The following is a 20,694-nucleotide window of genomic DNA, read 5'->3' as shown; positions in this document are numbered from 1 at the left end:
CGCCTCTCTTGGTCCCCAGGTGCTGCTGGTTAACCGCCAGGCGGGGAAGTTAGAAGGGAAGTCTGGAATAGCTGCTGTCTACATTTTCCCTCAGGGTGTCCATTCTCCAGGCAGGAAAGGGGAAGGCGGAGCCCAGGACTAACAGAATCTGGCCTGGTTAGGAGCAAATGCTGAGAGTATGGGAGTGGCTGGAGCAAAGAAAGCCTTCTTTGGGAGTTTTAGACAAGGCTCTTTAAGGGGAAGGCCTTTCCTGTGGCAGTCATTAATGAAGCAGCTCTCTGAGATGATCCTTGCTTGTTTGTATTGCTTTATTTGATGGTGGATGTGAATGCATATGCTTTATTTGGGGTGAACCTGGGATCCTATACCTCTTGGGGAAGGAATACCCAGGCCGGAAGCTCATTGGCTGAATAAGAGCCTGGTCAAAATGTTAGTGGCTCCTCTACTGTGAACCAAATCATAACCTGCCCTGCTATAATGAATTGTTCAAGCAACCAAGTCAGTGCTGAACGCTCTCCTAGCCTAAAGGGACCAAATTGGAATTAGTTCCTTGGAAACTGTCCTAGTTAGGGTTACTTTTGCTATGATGAAGTACCATGACCAAAAGCAAATTGTGGAGGAAATTTCGGGGTGCTTATACTTCCACATCACAGTCCATCACTGAAGGAAGGCAGGACAGATGGGTACTCAAGAAGGGCAGGAACTTGAGGGTAGGAGCTTATATAGAGGCCATGGAGAACTCTGCTTACTGTCTTGAATATCATAGATTTCTCAGCCTGCTTTCTTAGGGATGGGACCACCCACAGTGGACTGGGCCCTCCTTCATCAGTCACTAATTAAGAAAATGCCCTACGGCTAGATCTGATATTCTCAATTGATGTTCCCTTCTTTCAGATGACACTAGCTTGTGTCAGTTAACATAAAACTAGCTAGCACAGATTGTAGTATTGGTATCTGTCAGTCTATGCTTGAAAGTCATAGAAGGGCAGCAGACCAGACTCTTATCTGCTGGCTTCTGTCTTGTGATTGAACGAAGTCTGGACACAAAGTATGTGACAGACCTGACAACCCCAGAAGTAATCAGAGTTGAATCCCCACTTCTGTTCTTCTAGGTGCTTTAGCATGCAGACTAGCAGAGACCAGTGCCTACTGCATTTACTGAGGAAGAAGAGCCAATGTCTATATCATAGTAGCCTTTAAGGGGGACACCCAAACCTTCACTCATAAACCAAACTCTGTGCTCTGGGTGAAGATTCCTGTCTGGAGACAAAAATGCCTTCTTCCCCGAAGGTGCTATAAGAGACCCTGTTTTGAGAGATAAGACTGCTGGCTTCATTTAAGGGGACACCTGCCCATAGGCTCCAGTTATTTGTTACCAGACTGTTAGGGAACAAAGGAGTTGGGCTGGCAGCTCTTACTTTTGAAGGAAAAAGTAGGACTTTGGATTCTGATGCAGCAGTGCTTTTCTAGGGACCAGCAGAGAAAGTCAAGGTTAAACTATACATGTTTGCTGGATGACTGTGGAACAGCCTTTGCTGCAGAGCCTAAAGCTAGAGTGGATGAGGGACTAAGAGTAGATGAAGGCAGCATGGGAGGCATTGGAAGTAACGTATAGTCTCTCCTCAGTGGAGCTGATGGTCAGACAGAGGAATCAGGTTTCATATGAAGAGGAATCACATAAAGTGAAAGCTAGGGGAGGATTCTGAGTGTCATGAAAGTGATGTGGAAAGAAGTGGTGTTGGCCATTCTTTTTTTTTTTTATTAGATATTTTCTTTATTTACACTTCAAATGCTATCCCAAAAGTTCCCTATACCCTCCCCCTGCCCCTGCTCCCCTCCCCATCCACTCCCACTTCTTGACCCTGGCATTCCCCTGTGCTGGGTCATATAAAGTTTGCAAGACCAAGGGGCCTGCCTCTCTTCGGTGTTGGCCATTCTTAAAACGGATCTGAAAGAGCAGAGATGGCTGTGGCTGGATAGGTCTATGGATGTTGTGTTGGGAGTGGACAGTAAGGGAGACCTTTCCAAAGAGATCAAACCATCAGGCCAGTCATAATAAGATTCTACATTAGAAAAAGCTTTCCTTTTGAGGTATGAGACCCACGATTCAGAACCTTTGGGAAAAGGATCAATGAGTGCAAATGAATCATATGTAACTCCAGGATCCCCTGACCACACTATTGATCAACTTGTGGTGTGTGGTCTCTCAGCCTATTTCTGATGTCTGTCTGTAGTATTGGTATCTGTCAGTCTATGTCCGTTGCATGTCTGAGATGGCGTCTTAGAGCTTCTGTGTTGGCTCCTTCAGTTTCCACTGACAGCTGGAAGAAAGACCTCTCACACCTAGCATTCTGAGGCCCAGAGGCTACTCCAGGTTTTCTGGATCACATGGGAGATCACAGTTCAAGGCCCAAACCTTTGAACCCTGATGTTCTTTCCCTTGCTCTACATTGCACCACACTGCCACTGTTATGAATGAATAAATAAATTCACCCAACAGAGGGACAATTCATGCCTATTTTGTGTAAGGCATAGGGGCAGGCAGGAAGAGGAAAACCACATGGCTCCTTTTGTGAAAGAACAGGAAATGAATTAAACATAATATAATGCTCTCTTCGAGCCTATGAAAAAGATGAGGATGGATGTAAGTTCTACGCACTCCACAAAGAAACACCCGGAGAGGAAATGTCCACTGAGCTTTGTTATTCATATTTCCTCATGTCTTTGTGCCTCAGATTTCTATGGCCTTTGGTCTCCCAGCCAGCATAAATTATTCATCTATGGAGAATGTGACTGAATTGCATTTCTATCCTTTGCTGCAGTTCACCAAACAGAAAATATTAGACTACAAGTCTAGGTTCATTGAAATTGGATTCAGATTCACTTCAGTGTACAGCTGGGAATCTTGAGGTCTTGGGGTGGAGTGGCAGGTGTTGGTTGGCTCATGAAGGCCAGATGCCAATCGCTTTGTTTTCTCTGTTGATTCCACCCCACTTGATCACTATAGGTTGTCTCCTGACTTTCCATAAAAGGAAAAGCAATGGAGATCGGTCTGGAGATGGTTCAGGTGGTTAGTACTTGCTGTGCAAACAGGAGGCCCCGGTTTAACTTTTAGTGTGCACATAAATTAGAGCCTGCATGGTCGCACGCGCATGTGATCCCAGGATGGGCGAGATGGAGATGAGTAGATTCTTGGAGCTCATTGGCCAGCTAGTGTAGCTGAATTAATAAAATCCAACTTCAGTGACCTCTGGCCTCCATATGCACATACATACATAGGGTGTGTACACACACACACACAAACCCTACATGGAGGAAAACAAAGTTTTGTATCCTGTAAATTATAGCCTCAATCACAATGGAAACCTCTGAGTTTCAAGGCCATCTGTTGGTGGTAGGTTTAGAGTCAACTCTGAAATTACAAGATAAACGTTGGGCCCTATGGACTTTACAGAGCTACTGTACACATGTTTTCTTATTTACTGTCCCTTTTAAAACCCCATATTTATATGGAGATATATGGGATATCTATATCTATATCTATCTATCTATCTATCTATCTATCTATCTATCTATCTATCTATATCTATGGTTCATTCAATGCTGGTTTATCCATCTTGCATGTAAAGAAAACACAGAGCTTAGGTTGACCTTGAACTTGCTATGTAGCAAAGAATGACCTTGACCCTTGACCTCCTGGTTCTCCTTTCACTTCCCAGATGCTAGGATTACAGGCCTGTGTCACCGTGCTCAGTCTTAAAAAAGGGGTGGGGGGCAATTTTGATCTATAGCTATTGTTGTGCCTCCTTCCTCTTCTACTTTGTCCCCAAGGGGTACACAGCTGTCACTGAAAGCCTTTCTTGAGAAAACCAAAACGTACAGAAATGTACAGAAATGTTTCTGGGAAGGTCATATTCTAGTCCTCTTTGAGGGTCAGTAAGGAGGTACTTGAAGAGAGAAAAGCCATGTTAGGGATCAGGCATCATCTAAATGTGCTTCAAAGACTGAGAAATAAGGCTAGAGAAACGTAAGTCTGCTCAAGATTAGAAGTCCAAAGGCCAGCAGCAAGGCAGAGAATAGCACCCAGAACTCTATGAAAATGATAGGAAACTGATAGTTGTTCAAAAGACTTGGTGCCTTTTAGAGCGAATTGGGCCAAATTTCTGAATCTTCTTTACTGTTCTTCTCTATCTAAGGCCATCATCATTAAAGTCATCATTGCCATCTCTGATGACACTGTACACTCTGCTTGTGTCTCTTTGCTGGAGTCATTTTCCTGTGTATACTTTAGGGGACTAAGTTCACTTTGGATTTGGTTTGTTTCCCCCCCCCCCCCATTCTCCTCTGATCCTCTAGCAACAGCACCTACATGGAAGGGAAATATTCATGGGGGTCTTAGTATGTTCCTTATAGTGCCACCAGATTGAGAGGAGGGAAGTATACAATAAAAGCATGTGATTAAAGGCAATGTGGACCACTGAGGCAGAAGCACTGAGACCAAATAAGTTTAAGATCTGAAAAACAGCATTGAGTACAAGGTCTCTGGGTTTTGACATTGGATTTATCACTAAACAACATTATGAACTTAGATTAAGTCTCCTCGTGGCTCTGTCAGCTCCCCCACCTTTCAAGTATGCCTCTTGTGGACTGAAGGTCACACTGGATAGGAGTGAGAAAAGCAAACTTTCCCAAAACTTAGGCTTGTGAGTTTCCCAATTATATACAGCAGCAGCCAACTTCCATTTAAAGCTATTTGGCCAAAAAGCACTCATACAGTGAGCACATAGAGAAATCATTCAATAAGAGCTAGTTATTACTGTTAGCAACACAGTTTTATCTCACAACCATCAACTCCACTTCCAAGGGATCTGATATTTGTGTCTAGTCTCCTCAGGCATATACATATATACAGGCAAGCTTTTATACATACAAGATAACTAATATTTTATAAAGCAACAAGCAATTAGATTCAAATTAATAGTAACTCAAGGTGTCACATGATGTCTTGATGAAGTGTGGGACTTGCAGTGGGAGTTTGTGATGTGGCATTGTGAGGTAGTATCTTACTTTGTTGCTCTGGCTGGCCCCCAACTAGGCTCAAGCCTCCTGCCTCAGGTATGTAGGACTCCAAGTGTATGTATGTACCTGCACCTGGCTTTAGTCCTTACTGTTTACTGCTTTTTTGTGAGTGGTTTTTCTGGTGTCTCCTCCCCTAGCCTCAACATTCCTGAAGGACAAGAGACTGCCTCTTAGATGAACTCATACCAGAACCACTGCACCCTGCACTGTGAGACCATGTTTTGATGTACAGGACCTCTGCACATTCTCTCTAGGTGAATGGAGTGTGAGGGGGAGAGTTAGGAAGAATAGGAAAGAGCAGATGGAGCTGAGAGAGTTTCTTATACTGACTTCATGCAGGCGGTAGATTCTGGAAGGGAAGCTTTCTTCTAGTCCCATAGTGGATGGTGGATGCAGTGCATTTCAGAAGGATCTAAGAGGTTAGCATGTCTCCACTGCATCTCAGAGCTTTGTTTAAATGATGCTCTTAAACAGGAGAGCATTTGGGAAAACCAGTGCAAAGATATAACAATAACTTGAATGTGTTTACCCCAAGTGTTCAAATCCTGACTCCCTACTGTCCCCTTCCCATAATGTGGCTTCAGACAAGTCCCTTGGCACAGTTTCCTCATCAGCACAATGACAAAATGTGACCTCCTCTCAGAGTGGTTGCAGGGCTGACTAGTGACGATGTAAGTCAGGGAGGATGTAAGAGGTGAGTAGGGGTGATACTAATGCCCTCACAATGTCAAAGGAAAGGGACTCAGGAAGACAAGTCAACTCATCCCAGGCACACCTGATGCCAGTGATGACCATGAGTCAGTAGATACAATGGCTTGCTTGCCACCAGCTACCTGTCATTGAGCCTTTACAGTTCCAGGGGCTGTCCTTCACCCCTGGCAATATTATCTCACAGTACAGGTATGAGGTAGGTTCTTGCCTTTCCCCCATTGTGTGGGAGTGGGAATTAACACTGAGAGAAGTCAAATAACTTCCCCAGAGCATCACGGAGTGGTCTGGACATAGCCCAGTGATGGATCTCTGTAACACCCACCTTCTACTTCCAAAACTAGTGCTCTTTCTAGTCTTTAAATAAACGTTAAATTTTTATGTATTTTATTTTTAATTAAATTTTAACATGAAAAGTAATGGGTTTGTCATGGCGTATTTTCTCTCTCTCTGTTACACACACACACACACACACACACACACACACACTTATACTTGTAAAAAATCTGCCGCTCCAGTGTCCTCCCTTATCTGCCTTCTCCTCACCCTCTTGATCTCCTTCCTTCCCAAACAGTCCTGCCTTCTGTTTTCGTGATATATATATCACTAGGGTTTTGTGTGTGTGTGTGTGTGTGTGTGTGTGTGTGTGTGTATACACTGGCCTTACGCGTTTTCTTTCCCTCTTCTTAATTCTGTTTCTATTTTCATGTCACATACACTTGCACCTGCACATGCCCATTTAAGTCTATGTTCTGAGAAAAACACACAAGAGCCCATCTTTTCCATCTGGCTCAGTTTGCTAAACATAATTGCCTTTATCCAGTTTTATCCATTCTCCCCTACAAATGTCATAATTTAGTTCTGCTTAAGACCTGAATAAAATTCTGTTGCATAAATGTGCATTGCCTTATCTACTTATCCACTGATAGAGCTCTTGGCTGCTTCCATACCTTTGCACTGTGAATAGTGCAGTAATAAACATGGCCATGCAAATATCTCTGTGGCATACTGTTTAGAATTCCTCTACCATATAATATGCAACTAGAGTTCTTTCTACAACATAAATTTTCCAGGGCAATATAAACATCATATCAGATCCTGGCTTACAGGGTAATGGCAGATCCCACAAGCTACTGATGTGTTCAGGGTAATTATTTATCTGCAATCATGTGTCTGTAGTGGGCATGCTGTATCAGGGTGGGAACCCCTGTTTCCCCACGGAAGTCTTATGTGTACCAGTCTGGCACTTGATCAGGGGAGCCATTGACTCCTCCTGGAAGACACTGAAGAGACCCATTAGCAATACGCTTTGTCCTAACCAAACTATACAGAATTTAACTTCAAACACAGGAGACAAAGCCCCACCCTAGCTGGGTACACAATCATCTCAGATCTACAGAGCCAGAGAATGAATAAATTGTGTGCCTTGTATTTCTGTCTCCAAATAAGGAGGTATGCATAATTGTGTCACAAATATTAATTAACCACCCCATGTCATCTCCTTTGCCAATCCTCCTATAGAATGATAACCATTTGGGTCCTCAGCTTCCATTTCCTGCCTGTAACTTTAATGGAAAGGTTCAAGAATTACCTACATCTGATACTTTTAAAAGTTAGTATAGCAGCATAGAGATCTCTTTTCTTTACCACAAGCTGTGGCTGTGTTTGAGTTTCAGAATGCTGAGAGACACAGGTGACTTGTTAGAAGACAGATAGCTCTATAATTAAGGATTTATTTCTTAAGCCACAGGCTGAGTTTGTGAGTCCCACTGAGGAGCTGGCCTGCATACACTGTCCACGACGTGAGAGGCCTGTGGATATGGTGCTAGACTGAATGTTTGGCCTGTACCCCTGGCCCTTCCCTCCCTGGCTTTATGGAATTACAACATCACGACGTTGCCTGAGTCCAATGGTGAGGCCAGTGTTCACAGTGTCTCTGTTATGAAGGTCTCTCTGAGAGATTCTTTTAGTTAGAGGCATTTCATCTTAGAGAACAGTGAGCAGCTGATAGATGTAATGGATGGCAAATATCTTTCTAGAAAATCATTCAGGGGGAGCCTCCCATGCTTAGCTCCTGAGGTCTTTCTTCAAACCACATAGCATCTAAAAAGAACATTTTGTGTAATCACCCACCAGGGTTTCAGAACACCCAAGCTTGTGGATTTTATTTTGTAAGAGGAGGAATAATGGGTAGATTAAATAACCAGTTAGTTCTTTGTCCATTTCTCATTCTATGAGCAATAGAGCATTCAAGAGAGGAGTCACTTTCTATTTATTTAGAAAGTCTCACTCTTTACCGGAGAGACATTAATTATAGTACTGGTTTGTAGTGTTGGGGAGAGTGGGGACTGTTACCAGAGTCATCTAGAGGATCTTCCCAGCACACCCCGATTCATATCCCTCCTTCCCTATCATATTCCAAGATATGACCCCGGTCGGGACCACAAGGGGAGATTCTATCGTAGCTGTACTGAGACATGAAGTTTGAGGGCAACACCCTACTTGGGGTTCTGAAATGCTTTTTCCACCCCCAAAGTGTGCATCAACCTCAAAACCTTTTGAACAGAAACACAGCAGAGCTGATGCACTCGAGCGTGCACACACGCACCCCCCCCCAGCTTCCTCCAGCCCAACAGGAAAAAAAAAGAAAGAATTTTTTCTATTTACCTTTCACAGTTAGGCCCAACATAGTTTTCTTTACAAATACACCGAACAGCTCCATTTTTCCTGTAGCAGGATTCTGCAAAGCTAGAATTGTGACACATGTTAGAAGGCAACTCATTGTCAGTGATCTGTGATGCTGGGGAAAGGGGCTGGCTGAGCTTTGGATTAGGTCATTTCTACCTGGTTGTCCTCCAACAAGTGCAGTATGCTTAAACTGCTACCTTTCAGGGGAGACTGGACCAGCAAGCCCAGACTGAAAACCCTACTTATTCCATGGGAGGCCGTCTCCCAGGTATTACATATCTCTATATACAGGTGGTTTATTAGTTTTGCTTGAAGTTTTGGGGATTTCTAGCATAGCAGGTCATATATATATATATATATATATATATATATATATATATATACACACACATATATATATACTCAAATATATAACTTCAATTCAAATATATATAAGTATTCAAATATATATAAGTATTCAAATATATAATAATTTCAATTCAAATATATAACTATTCAAACATATAGTATATATTCAAATGTGTAATAATTTCAATTCACATAGAAAATTTTAAATATATACATATATTTAAATATGTAAATATAAATTGAAATGTGTATATAATATTTACTTTTCAAATGCAAATTTAAAATATATGCTTAAAATCCAGAAATAGAAAATTTACTGGTAAATTTTAAACTTGTATAGAGTTTTCTCAAATTTCTGCCACTTTCTGTGATAGAAGTTTCTGTCTAGTTTTCCTACACTCAACCACTGTTTTTAAAGATCAGGAGCCAGTCCTAAATGATATCATCCATAGAGCCTTAACCTTTTCCTCTGTGTACTTGTAAGTCTCAGGATTAAGGGTCAAGGAGTCAAAGTAGATCAAAGAGCCAAAAATAAGTCTTCAAGAAATAGGGTCCATAATAAGAATATCCATATCTATAACTATTTTCTGTATCCATCTATATCACCGATATCATCTGTCTCCCCTGGGATCCCTCCTTTCTTCTTTTTCCCACTTCCTCTTTCTTCTTTTTTTCTTAATTTAGGAAAAAAAATCAAGATATAAAACAGAAAAGTAATAAAAAATATTGGTCCAGCAGAATAAATAGCTATCCTAATTTACTGGGACAGAAGAAATGGAGGGTTACTCTTTCAAGTATGGAAAATTTCACAGTGAGACACAAGTTGTGTGACATGTGGGTGTGACTTTCGTGTGTGACTTTTGCATTCTGTTTGGCTTCTGTACTGTGCAATCAGAGAGTGACCTAATGATGGTTGAGGAAAAGCAGATGGGTATGTCTGCTTTGTTAAAGGTGGTTATAACATCAGGATAAAAACAGGGTATGCTCCTCATTCAAAGGTGATAATCATAATTTATTTTCTCAGCAGTTTGGTGAAAACATTCCAAAGACATTGCATTCCCTTGGCATTTTACCCTTTATGTTGTCTAATCTTACTCCTTAGCTGACCTAAAGTTGTCTTGCCTTTTTGTGTCTCTTTCTTTGAAGGTTTTCCATCCAGCCTGCTGAAAGCTCAAAGAGGAAGCGTCTGCCTGGGGTATCTGGAGTCCTGTACCTTTATTTGATGTCTTATGGTTTCAAACAGATCTCATTTTCCTTAAGTGGAGCGATTAGCACAGCTGCCCAACACGGAGGTTATCTGGTCAGCCCTAGAATAGGTAGGGCTATAAATAGTCTGTCTACTTTTGCACAAGTAGACTTTATGCAAATGGCCTTGGGAACCACGTCAGGACCGTTGGGTGAGTTCCATGGTGCAGGCTCTGAGGCAGAGTGGTACCAACTGCGGATGTTCAGTTTTGTTTTCACTAGCATTAAAATTAAAATCAAGGAAATCCCTAGTATTGGACGTGAAAATGAAGACGTGACGCCTTCCCAAGTTCACTGTGACTTCTGTCGTGCCCTCTGCGGTGGGGAAGGGGGATTTGCTCTGGGAAAACCCTAACGTTTAAGGAAAAATTAAAATTAAAAAAAAATGTGTTTGCTTACATATCTCAAGCATTACCTCCTTACTTAAAAATAACATTTACTTTTACTCTAGCTATGTGTCTGTGTGTGTGCCTGTGAGCCTGCTTAAGGACACCTGGGGAGGCCTGGCAAAGGCATCTGTCTCTTAGAGCTGGAGTTACAGGCAGCTCTGGGTCTCTGGGTGTTGGCAACAGAATACTAGTCCCGTGCAAGAGCGGCAAGCACTATTAAGTGCTAAGTTACATTTCTTCCTCCTCTCCCTTTGTTTTTGGATGTGTTGTTAACTGGAAAATCCAAGTCCTAGGTCATCAACTCAAGCCATATCCAGTATAATTCAGATTCCGAACTAGGTGTGTGTCTGAGAAGTTGCCTGATACCTCCTTAGTTTAGACAAATACTTATTTTTTTTTTTTAAATAGAAGGTAGCAATATGAATAGTTTTTTTAAAACTGAAAGTGACAGTGGGGCATTCGACTTTTTGTAATATATCTCGTTAATACTTGATATAGTTCATTAACTAAATCAATACTAAAAGCAGATCTTTTGGGGGTCCAGCTGAATCTTGTCAGTTTTGTGATGAAAACCTAACCCATCCCTGCCCCTGTGAAGCCAGTTTTCCTCAGTAACAGAGCCATTGCCACTACAAAGGAACGTGTCAATACCTCAGAGGCCTCTCAAATCCACCCTTCCCATGCTCACAGAATGCTGCTTACACACAGCGCAATTTTGAGTTTGTTTTAGTTTTCTGCAGATTTTATTGTATCAGGTCTTGTAGCACAGAGAAGATGATAAGTTTTGTGTATGTGAACATGCTTCCAGCTTGGGAATATATTCCTGAAGGCCTTCAGCTGATGCTTTGGATCCTAGATGTGTGGTCTCTTGATGTCTTTGGAAACTGCTTCTGAGCTGAGGGCCAGAGACTCATTATCTAGCTGTCAATTTCTGCTGCTTTTATTGAAGGGCTAACAGCCAGAAGCAGTACTTCTTGCTCAACTAAATTACTGGATAATCGGTCTCCAAAGAGAAAGGGCCATTTGCTGCAGGCATCTACACTCTGCTGCACTTTGGACCTAGTGAAATATGGCTTTCAGCTGTTGGGAAGATGCACTGCTGGCAAGAAATACCAGTTTTATATTGGCCTGATTTCATGTAGACAAAGGTCCCCAGTCTCTAGGAAACCATATTTTAAAGGTTTGATACCTTAAGACACTAATGTCAGATAATTGAGATGAGGAAGACCTGCCATGTGAATGGAGCAGAAGCACAAATCATGAAGATGTAATTAAGAGGAAATGTTTAGGATTGCTTTTCTAATTCCTGTTCCTGTCTAAAGAAATTGTCTAGGCCCCCAGCTTCTACATCCTTTTCTGAGCAGATAATGGTATATGGCATCCTCATATGGGCAAACAAGTTCTTAGGAACTTAGAGGTAAATATATTTAAATGCGGTAAATCTTAAGTGTGGTAAAAGTCTCCTCAGATGTGGTTAGGACTGATGTTTGAGGACAGAATTTTAATGAGCATTTAAAGACTACACCCCAATGAGACTGACATTCTTGAGTGAAAATACCAGAATGTTAATGTCTGTACTCTTCACTCTCCCTCTCAGGACTGTTCATCTTACACACATTACTAATACTGTCAGACATGACAGATCACTAAGGGAAGTCTGAAACAGTTTGATGGTTTCTGAAAGATGCAACTCTAGAGCTTGTGACTCTGCTGGCTGACAGGCGCGCTGTAAGATTTGAACGCAGTTGATCCCTCAAGTGACTCGGGAAGACTGGGGAAAATCTGGTCGTCATTTTTCTTTTTTCACTTATCAGGGTGTGTAGGGGGGGCAGATTTTTGGGCCCTTTTTGTGTGTGCATATGTGCATATGTGTGTTTGCTTATACATTTCTCTCTCTGTGTATATAGGTGAGAGATTGATGTGAAATGTGCTCAACGACTGTTCTCAAATTCTCTCCAGCTTATGTCTTGAGGCAGCGTCTCTCACTGGAACCCAGAACTCAGTGATTCCGCTAGTTGACCTAACCGGATTGTTCCTGTGATCTGGATGCTGGGGTTAAAGGCGAGTTACCACACCTGCCCAGCATTTATACTGGTTCTGTGAATCCAAATCCTGGCCCTCATTAATACATGGCAATATCTATTGAGCTGTCTCTCAGCCCAGTACTAGGATTCTCTAAAGTAATTCATTTAATTTACGTTCTGCAATTACTATTTATTGTGTAAATATTGCCTATAATAGTGTCTGGCACAGAGTATTAGAAAAGTTACTATGTTCTATGTTTAGCAAAGCCATATCTACTTTTGCTTTCTCCTGTGTTCAGGGCACCTGCCCACATGGCCCATACATGTCACCACACCCAGTCTCACCTCACCCAGTCTCATAGCCGTAATGTTGGTCCTCAACCTTACTGTAATTTACTTACAAGGAAAAAAGCTGAGTTCAAAGCAGGCAAAAGAACCAAGGGATGGAACCAAAATTTAAAGCTAGTCTAACAGAAACCCTAAGTCTCTCAGAGAGCAGTACACAGAGACAAGGTAACCAGTCTGAGACCATACAGGTCCTATGTGTCAAGACAGAAATATGAAGGAAGGCGGCTGATTCTGCTTACTTATGGTATATTTAAAACACATAGAATCTCTGACCTCCTGTTTTTAACAAAGAGCTTCTGTAACTCTTGACATTGTCAAGTGAAAAGACTTCTATTTCTTGGTTTATAAGAAGCCTTTTCACTATATTTGAGTATGCTAATGAGAAGACTTAGTGACACTTTAATGGAGTCAGTGTGGGAGTGGACACTAGAGAAAACATCCACGTGGCCAGAGGGCTAGAACTTTCAACATCCCTCCTCTTCCAACCTCTGAGCTCAATGACTAATGATCTGGATGAGAAGCCAGGAGCAGTGCAGCTTGTGGGGGCTTCCAGGTTCTTCCCATATGGAGACTGAGAAGAGGGGTTCGCAACTGCCTCCTTTGTTCCCCTATATTTTCCTTTCTACATTATATATGTCTCTTATATATTATTTATTTCCATATATTTCCTTATAGGTTACATCATTTGGCTTTTCAAAATGAATTGTATCATTAAAAAAAAAAACCCTGATAATAAGTATAATGCTGTTTTGGGGTTTGTGAATAATTGTAGTGAATAATTAAACATGAAAGTGCTTGAGGGAACCCCAAATTTGCAGTTGAATTGTCAGAAGTGTGAGTAGACTCATATTCATATTTTTGACTGGCATCTGTAATGGGACTGAAGACTTATCCCAGGGACTGTGCCACCTCTAGGTACTTTCATTCAGAACTGAACTGATTGTAGGGCACCCCATTGGTGCTAGAGAATTGGAGAGCTGGTTAGTTTTATATTTCAAAACTATTTTAATTCTATACTTTTATTTCATATGCTATGGCACATATAAAATCCAGGGGTTTGTGTCAGGCAAGTGCTCTACCCCATTCTTAGCCCTTCCATGGTACCATCCTCTCTTACTAGATTTCCCCCTTACTTGTACTTAAAAATGCATTATTTTCATTTATGCCCAATAGATAGGGCTATTCTCTGTTGCTCTACACCCTAGTCACAACATAGCTGGGAGTTACTGATTGGCTCCCAGCATCCCTTTTTGTCCGTCTGTGTTCTAATTCTGATTGGAAAGCATATTTGATTGCTTCATTCAGGGAAACAACGACTCCAGAAGAGTCAGAAGGGGAAACGCTTTAGAAAACAAGTATGTCTGTTGGTATTACCTGTGTAGGTTGTTTAGGTTATGTAGGTTGAAGGAAAGCTAGGAAGGGATGAGATGGCTTCGGTTGGGACACTGAGGTGATTTCATTGACTTTATGATTATGATAATATTTTGGAAACAGTTGTTCCTGTGAGTGCTTAAACTCTACCCCGCAAAGTGTACATAGATCAGAGCATTTTCTTACACTTTTCTCAACTTGAAGCATTCAGTTTTGCCTATGGACAAACCCCAGAACTATGCATGGAGCTAAAAAAATAAAATAAATTTGACAGTAGTCATTTGGAGAAACTGTCTTTCTTTAGCACTTACTTGGCCAGGTGGGGCAAGGGACAGGGGCACGGCTGGCAGAATCGGGGTGTGCCTCTGATGGAGTCTCCAATATAGCCATCCAGACATTTTTCACAGTGCTCTCCTGTTGTGTTCCGCTGGCAGTGCTGTAGGACAGGAGACAGGAGTATTGAGAAGAATGAAGAAAGGTCAGAGAGAGCAAATGTAAGCACTCTAGCTTACTTCAAAGAAACGGACGTCAGACTGCCAGAATACATGGTGTGTGGCAACATAAAGAAATCATGTAAGTGCTAGTCAGAGCTAGAGGTGTAGATGAAAGTGGAGGCATACACCCTGCAGGTCTATGTGTGCACTGGCAGGCTGGGACTCTATTTGGAGTCTGGATGCAGAGGGGACTCATCAGTCAACCATCTTGATTCAGAAAGATAAAGTTGCCATACTGTGGGTGTTCTGGATGCTTAGGCTTACTGACTTGGAATGAAAATGAAATGAAAACAAATAATAGTCCTGTAGTGCTTAACTATGAGAGTGGAAACAAGGATTTATGGGCACAGAAGAGCAAATATAGCAGGCTGTGGCACACATGCATCAGAAGGAAGATAAAGGACCTTCTACTAATGGTTTCCTATCTTGGTTAACAACACACGTGAAATAGCAGGCAGGTTGGTTTTTATAACTTCCCATTTCTGATAAGGGTAACAAATAGGAGGAATGGCATAAACTAAGCTGTTCTTATTGGAGATCTGCAGCAGGTTTCAAAATCTCCAGAAAGTTCTCTTTAATTTTCCCCTCACAGTCCTATCTGTGTCCCACTATCCACATCAAGTTACCTGTCCCAGGCTCACCCTTCTTCTCTAACACACTGGATAATTTGGCACTGTATTACAATTAACATGAGTGAAGTAGGTCCACAGTACACTGCAGTAGTCCAACAGGAGGAGTCCTATGTGGGTAACAAACTACCCTGAGCATTTGGACTACTGTTAGGTATGGCTCTGAAATATAATTAGGCAGCAGAAAATAAAATAGAATATGGCTTAGTCAGTATGATCAATGAGAATTCTTAAAAATAAAATTTAGCATGTAGGCAAGAGTTTGTTCCTTCACAGTCTTTAAAACTGTGTCATGTGCTCAGCCACCTCTCAGAAAATATTAAGGAAAATTAATGGAGGAAAGAGAAAACATGAAATGATGAACCAGTATCCAGAGCAAGTAAAAGCAGTAAAAATCCCAAATGAGCCTGAACTGGGACAGTGTCTTTCCCAGGAAAGTCAATTGAGCTGTATCCAACTGCCATACATCCGAACCATAAGGCGTTTGTAAGAATGTTTGTAAATTAGAGACAGATTTGTCTGAGTCATTGTTACATGCATGAAGCAGGTCTGTGTAGAAGAAAACACACTAAGACCATAGGCCATCTCCTTGTAGCTGAAGTGACTATTAAGGCACAGAAACAAGGTAATTCTCAGTTCTGTCTTTTTGTCACTTGAGATGCTTAAGAAACCCCTTTGAGGCTTTGGTTCTGTTTGTAGTAGCCATGGGTGTCAGTATTTATGGGCACAACATGCAATCTCTCATTCTCTAAAATATCAGAGTGCAAACACTGCCTTTTTTCACCTTTCTCTTTTAAACAACTTGTTATGAATTCCCCTAGAAGGCCTTGGTATTTGAGGGGAAGAGGAGGGAAGCTGGTAGAGAAAGTGCTCGAGGCAGAGAGAAAGGACCCTCACTCTTCATTTTCTAACTAGTTCACTTGGAGCAGTGCCCAGATCGCCCCCCCCCCTCTCCTTTCTCTGTACAATGGAATTTTAGACTAGATGACCTTCAGGATTCATCTTGCTCTGAAAGTCTTTAACCCTGAAACTGCAAAGTGCTTCATCACCTTCCACACTCTGGCATTTTCCAGACAGGAAAATACCTGACAGCAATAAATGTTATTGGGGAGGGTCAAGAGCCATAGTTTAAGAAGCAGGAATCTACCTAAAATGTTGGTATCCTCACTAATTAGTAAGAGTTTAATGGGTTTGTGACACTCACAAAGATCATAAAGTTTGAGAATGGGATATGTCCATCAGCACTCCTTAAATTTCAGTGTCTCTTAATAAACCGAGGGAAGTTCAGATTCTGATGCAGGACATCTGGGCTGCAACCTGAGAGTCCATATAGCAATCAAGCACCTACAGAATTGCTAATGCTGCTGGCTTGGGCTCCAGTCAGAGAAACAAGTGTCTGGAGAGCATTACGTGCTAATTATTTACTCTAATTGGGTCTGAGCCATAGTCTCCAGCAAAGGGCAATTTACTTTATATTGCACAAAAGGAGTGACATAGGTAGCTCATAAATTAGAAAATAAATTAAAAGTTTTCTTTCTTTCTTTCTTTTTTTTTTTTTGCATTGAAGTCATCATCTTTTCAGTATCTAATATATTCATCCCGATGACAAGCCTGGATTAAGCTGACTCATGACAGATAAGGAGTTGAAACCCTTATGAGTTGAAACCCTGGATGAGGAAGACCCAGTTTCTTTATTTCAGGATCATGAAAAAAACCAACCAGCCTCGTGCTGAACGTTCAGGGCTATGACTGAGGAGTGTGAAGGGTTAGTGGACATGCTGATACTTGAACCAGTATCAAGTTGTCCTTCAAGAAGTCTCCCACGGGGACAAGCCAAAAGCACAGAGATGACTTAGGTAATAGTGTGTTCAGTGTGGCTGGAGGCAGGAACCTTTGGAGCAGCTTATAAAGAGGGATTCTTTGACTTGGGTTTTGAAAGACAACTCCATCATCATCAGGTGACAGATTAGAGGGAACACAATGTGTGGTTGGGAGGCTGAGGTAGAGGTCATAGAGGGGTGGTGTGGTCCTAAACTGAGGTAGTGGCAAGTCATAGAAGAAAGGCAGCTACTTAACAGTTTGAGCTGTAGGGATCTTGGATCAGATTAATGTTGGGGAAGAAATGGAAGTTGATGAAGACAACGGGGTCTCCTGACAGAATGATGCTTTCAGTAAGGTAGGGAATGTAAGAGAAGGGCCAAGTGCTGGAAGGCAATGATGGGTATTGTACAGAGTCTAGTATCAGCATTCAATTCCTAGTACATTCTGAACTGATGGGTACAGAGCATCAGGGAACTCCATGAAGCTATACATGCTTAGTATTCTTTAGACCTTGAGACTTTTTGACTTTGTGTCACACTTTGGCTATCATGGAGTCAAACTGACTGCTATTTGGAAAATATCATTTTTTTTTTATTTGTAAGACTCAAAAACACCAAAACTTGTGTATAGCAACATGCCCATCAATAGTGATTTTATTGTTGTAGATTTTTAGCAATGACTTATCTAGCCTTGGATTCTTGGCCAACAGTGCCAGGTATAAATTCCATCTCATGGAGTGGGCCTTCAGAGTGTTTGGTTACTCCTATAGCGTTTGTGCTACTATTACACTGGTATATGTTGCAGGCAAGTTCCTATTGTAGGTCTGGGGTTTGTAGCTGGGTAATGTAGATGATCACTTTTCTCCTCTGAGAGTGTGAGACTATCTCCCAGCATCATGAAGGCTAGTGAGTAGAAGCTTCTAGTTGGGTACCAGTTCAACTTCTCCACATTCAATGACGGAAGTTGTCAGTGTCTTCAGTAATAGGGCCCTCCCATCAGGTTGTGGAGAGTAACCAATAGCCTTATCAATACCCGTGATTCTTTTTTTGGGGGGGGAGGGGTGTCCTTTATTGGTTAGCGATCTTTTGTCTATGTTTAATTAAACACAAATTGTGCACTTTTTTTGTTTTTGTTTTTGTTTTTTTTTGTTGTCATTTTTTGAGACAGGGTTTCTCTGTGTAGCCCTGGCTGTCCTGGAACTCACTTTGTAGAGCAGGATGGCCTCGAACTCAAAAATCCGCCTGCCTCTGCCTCCTGAGTGCTGGGATTAAAGGCGTGTGCCACCACACCCCGCTAATTGTGCACTTTTTAAAAAGTAAATTTATAAGAGTATAAATATGTTAACTTGGAGAATAGGTTCTGAGTGATTTTTTTCTCCTTGAATTTTAAATACTTTTAACATATATTATATGTTTAACATTTTATATATATACATGTTTATTATTTTCACATGGAGCATAGTTTATTTAAATTAGAGGAAAAAACCATATTTCTCTCTGAATAGAGTATTAACGAGGGGGAGGACGGCCATCAATATGAGAGGAATGGTTATTTCTTTCTGTGTGAATTTTCCATCTTACAACAAAGAAATTATAGGAAGATTGACAGTTGATGTACATGAGTGTTTAATGGCCCACTGCATTGCCAGAGTCGGGGAAGGGCCCTGAGACGCTGAGTCCCCCCAGAAGCTCATGTCCAGATCAAAGCCTACAGCTGTTCCTGTTCTGACAACATCATTGCAGCTGTGGCTCTGTCATCGCTCTTGATGGACCCTGGCAGAGTGAGCTTTTCTGCCTCTTTACCTCTTTCTGATTACTCATCTTGCCAGTTGCTTAATGGCAGCTGATGGACTTGGTAATCCCTTCTATCTTACAGTTTAATAAACCAGGTAACAGAAAGCTGTATTAATTGGTCACATTACCAGCAATGTACATTGTTTGTTCAAGTGCATGCATGGGATTTCCCCCCCCCCCCCCAATGTCGCTGGGATTAAAATAACCGGAAACCGGAGATGCAAGCATTAAAAAGGGGTAGATTTTGGCAGCTGGGTATGCCTCCAGGGCTGTGGGGGACATGCTGGATGTAATGGTTATTTAAGACTATGGTAGGGGGAGAGGGTAAAACAAATATCATGTTTAAAAAAAAAAAACTACAAAATAAAAATTTAATGATTCCCCAATTCTTTGTCTCTAGAAACGTGACAACCACTAGTTTCATAGTAATGGTTTCTAATCTGCATCTTAGTGTGAAATGTGAGTCAAATTGCAACTTTAAGCCATATGACACAGAGGCCACATATAATAAAATTGTTCAGTAGGGATAGTTATGCAATTTTGAGTGTATTTACGGTAGGTATTATGCTTTAAACTCTTGCAGTTTGTGAAAGGTTCTTTTTCCATAAGGAAATCTGAAGCACAGAATTTTCCTGCTTTATAGTTGTTGAAGAGGAGCTTGATTAGAACGCATAAACTTTAAATGTGGATGTGGCTTCTCCCTGAGTCACTCTGGTGGGCGTGGCTTCTCCTGGAACCACTCTCAACAGTACTCCAATGCTAAGTTTTACTGAGTTGTCAATCCATTCTTGAAAATGTGAAGTATTCGGCAAGGCCTCTTTCACTATCGGCCTCCTCTGAGTTCATCAGCATCTTACTGTCTGAAATACAGTTTGCTGGGGAATTCACTTTAGTGACTTTCAGGCCTGACTGCAGAATCAAACAGCAAGAAGACAAAGCATTTGTCTCCATTGGCTGTCTGGTTTAGACAACTCTTGGAAAACTAATTTGTACCCAGAGACCTGGTTGTCTTATGTGCTGTGACAGGCAATGTACAACCGCTTTACTGTGGTTTATGCAAGATGGAGCTGAGCACATGGCTGACTGTACTGTTACAGAGGGATCTGGAGGGTGAGGGTCCTCCTCTGCGTATTGTCTCCAAGCCATCACCACTAGTCTACAGCAGGAAGCCAGCTGCCAGGGGAGGGGAGACTGCACCCCCCTGGAGCACATGGGGCCGCTTCCAATCAGAAGGCATTCACACAATATGTCTTATAAGAAAAATGGAAATGTAGAAAAGAGCTTGATTTGCAGCTACATGTCCCTGACTTACCAGACAGAATCCGGAGCCATCCAAGCACTCATGGGAATTACCATTACAGTCACAGGGTGAACATTCTCCTGACAATGTGCGGAAGAATCCAGCGTCACATCTCTGAAACAGACAGTGACATACATTTTCATTACTGGAAGGATGTATTCTGGTCAACATTTGTGGAAAGTAATAAGAGATGTTTATTAAATTAAATATTCTTAACAAAATGCAAATGTGGGCTCCTTGTAAGGCCATTCATCAACAGAGACAATTACACAGTCTCCTTTGTTACATAATTTCTTTCTTTCGTTTTTTTCTTTTCCTGCCTTACACAAGAGGAACATTCTTAATACCATTCCATCATTGTTCCTAACAAGGAGAAGGTGGTCTTAGGAAACAGAGAGAGAGAGAGAGAGAGAAAGAGAGAGAGAGAGAGAGAAAGAGAGAGAGAGAGAGAGAGAGA

The 20,694-nt window shown here is 41.6% G+C and overlaps 1 protein-coding gene across 1 annotated transcript in view; it reads right to left on the bottom strand.

Annotated features, from left to right (window-relative positions):
- The window catches only part of Lama4 (laminin subunit alpha 4), a 145,339-nt gene that overhangs the window by 87,126 nt on the left and 37,519 nt on the right, over positions 1-20,694 (bottom strand). The window contains exons 2-4 of the mRNA XM_021204290.2: positions 20,250-20,351; positions 14,512-14,636; positions 8,455-8,535 (exon numbers count right to left, since the gene is read on the bottom strand). Of these exons, the coding sequence (XP_021059949.1) occupies positions 8,455-8,535; positions 14,512-14,636; positions 20,250-20,351 (308 nt within the window). The remainder of the gene's footprint in view (positions 1-8,454; positions 8,536-14,511; positions 14,637-20,249; positions 20,352-20,694) is intronic.

The sequence above is a fragment of the Mus pahari genome, chromosome 9 (genome assembly GCF_900095145.1).
Source record: "Mus pahari chromosome 9, PAHARI_EIJ_v1.1, whole genome shotgun sequence".
NCBI lineage: Eukaryota > Metazoa > Chordata > Mammalia > Rodentia > Muridae > Mus > Mus pahari.
Note: the sequence above shows the minus strand (reverse complement) of the source record. Positions and strands in the feature narration are given on the sequence as shown.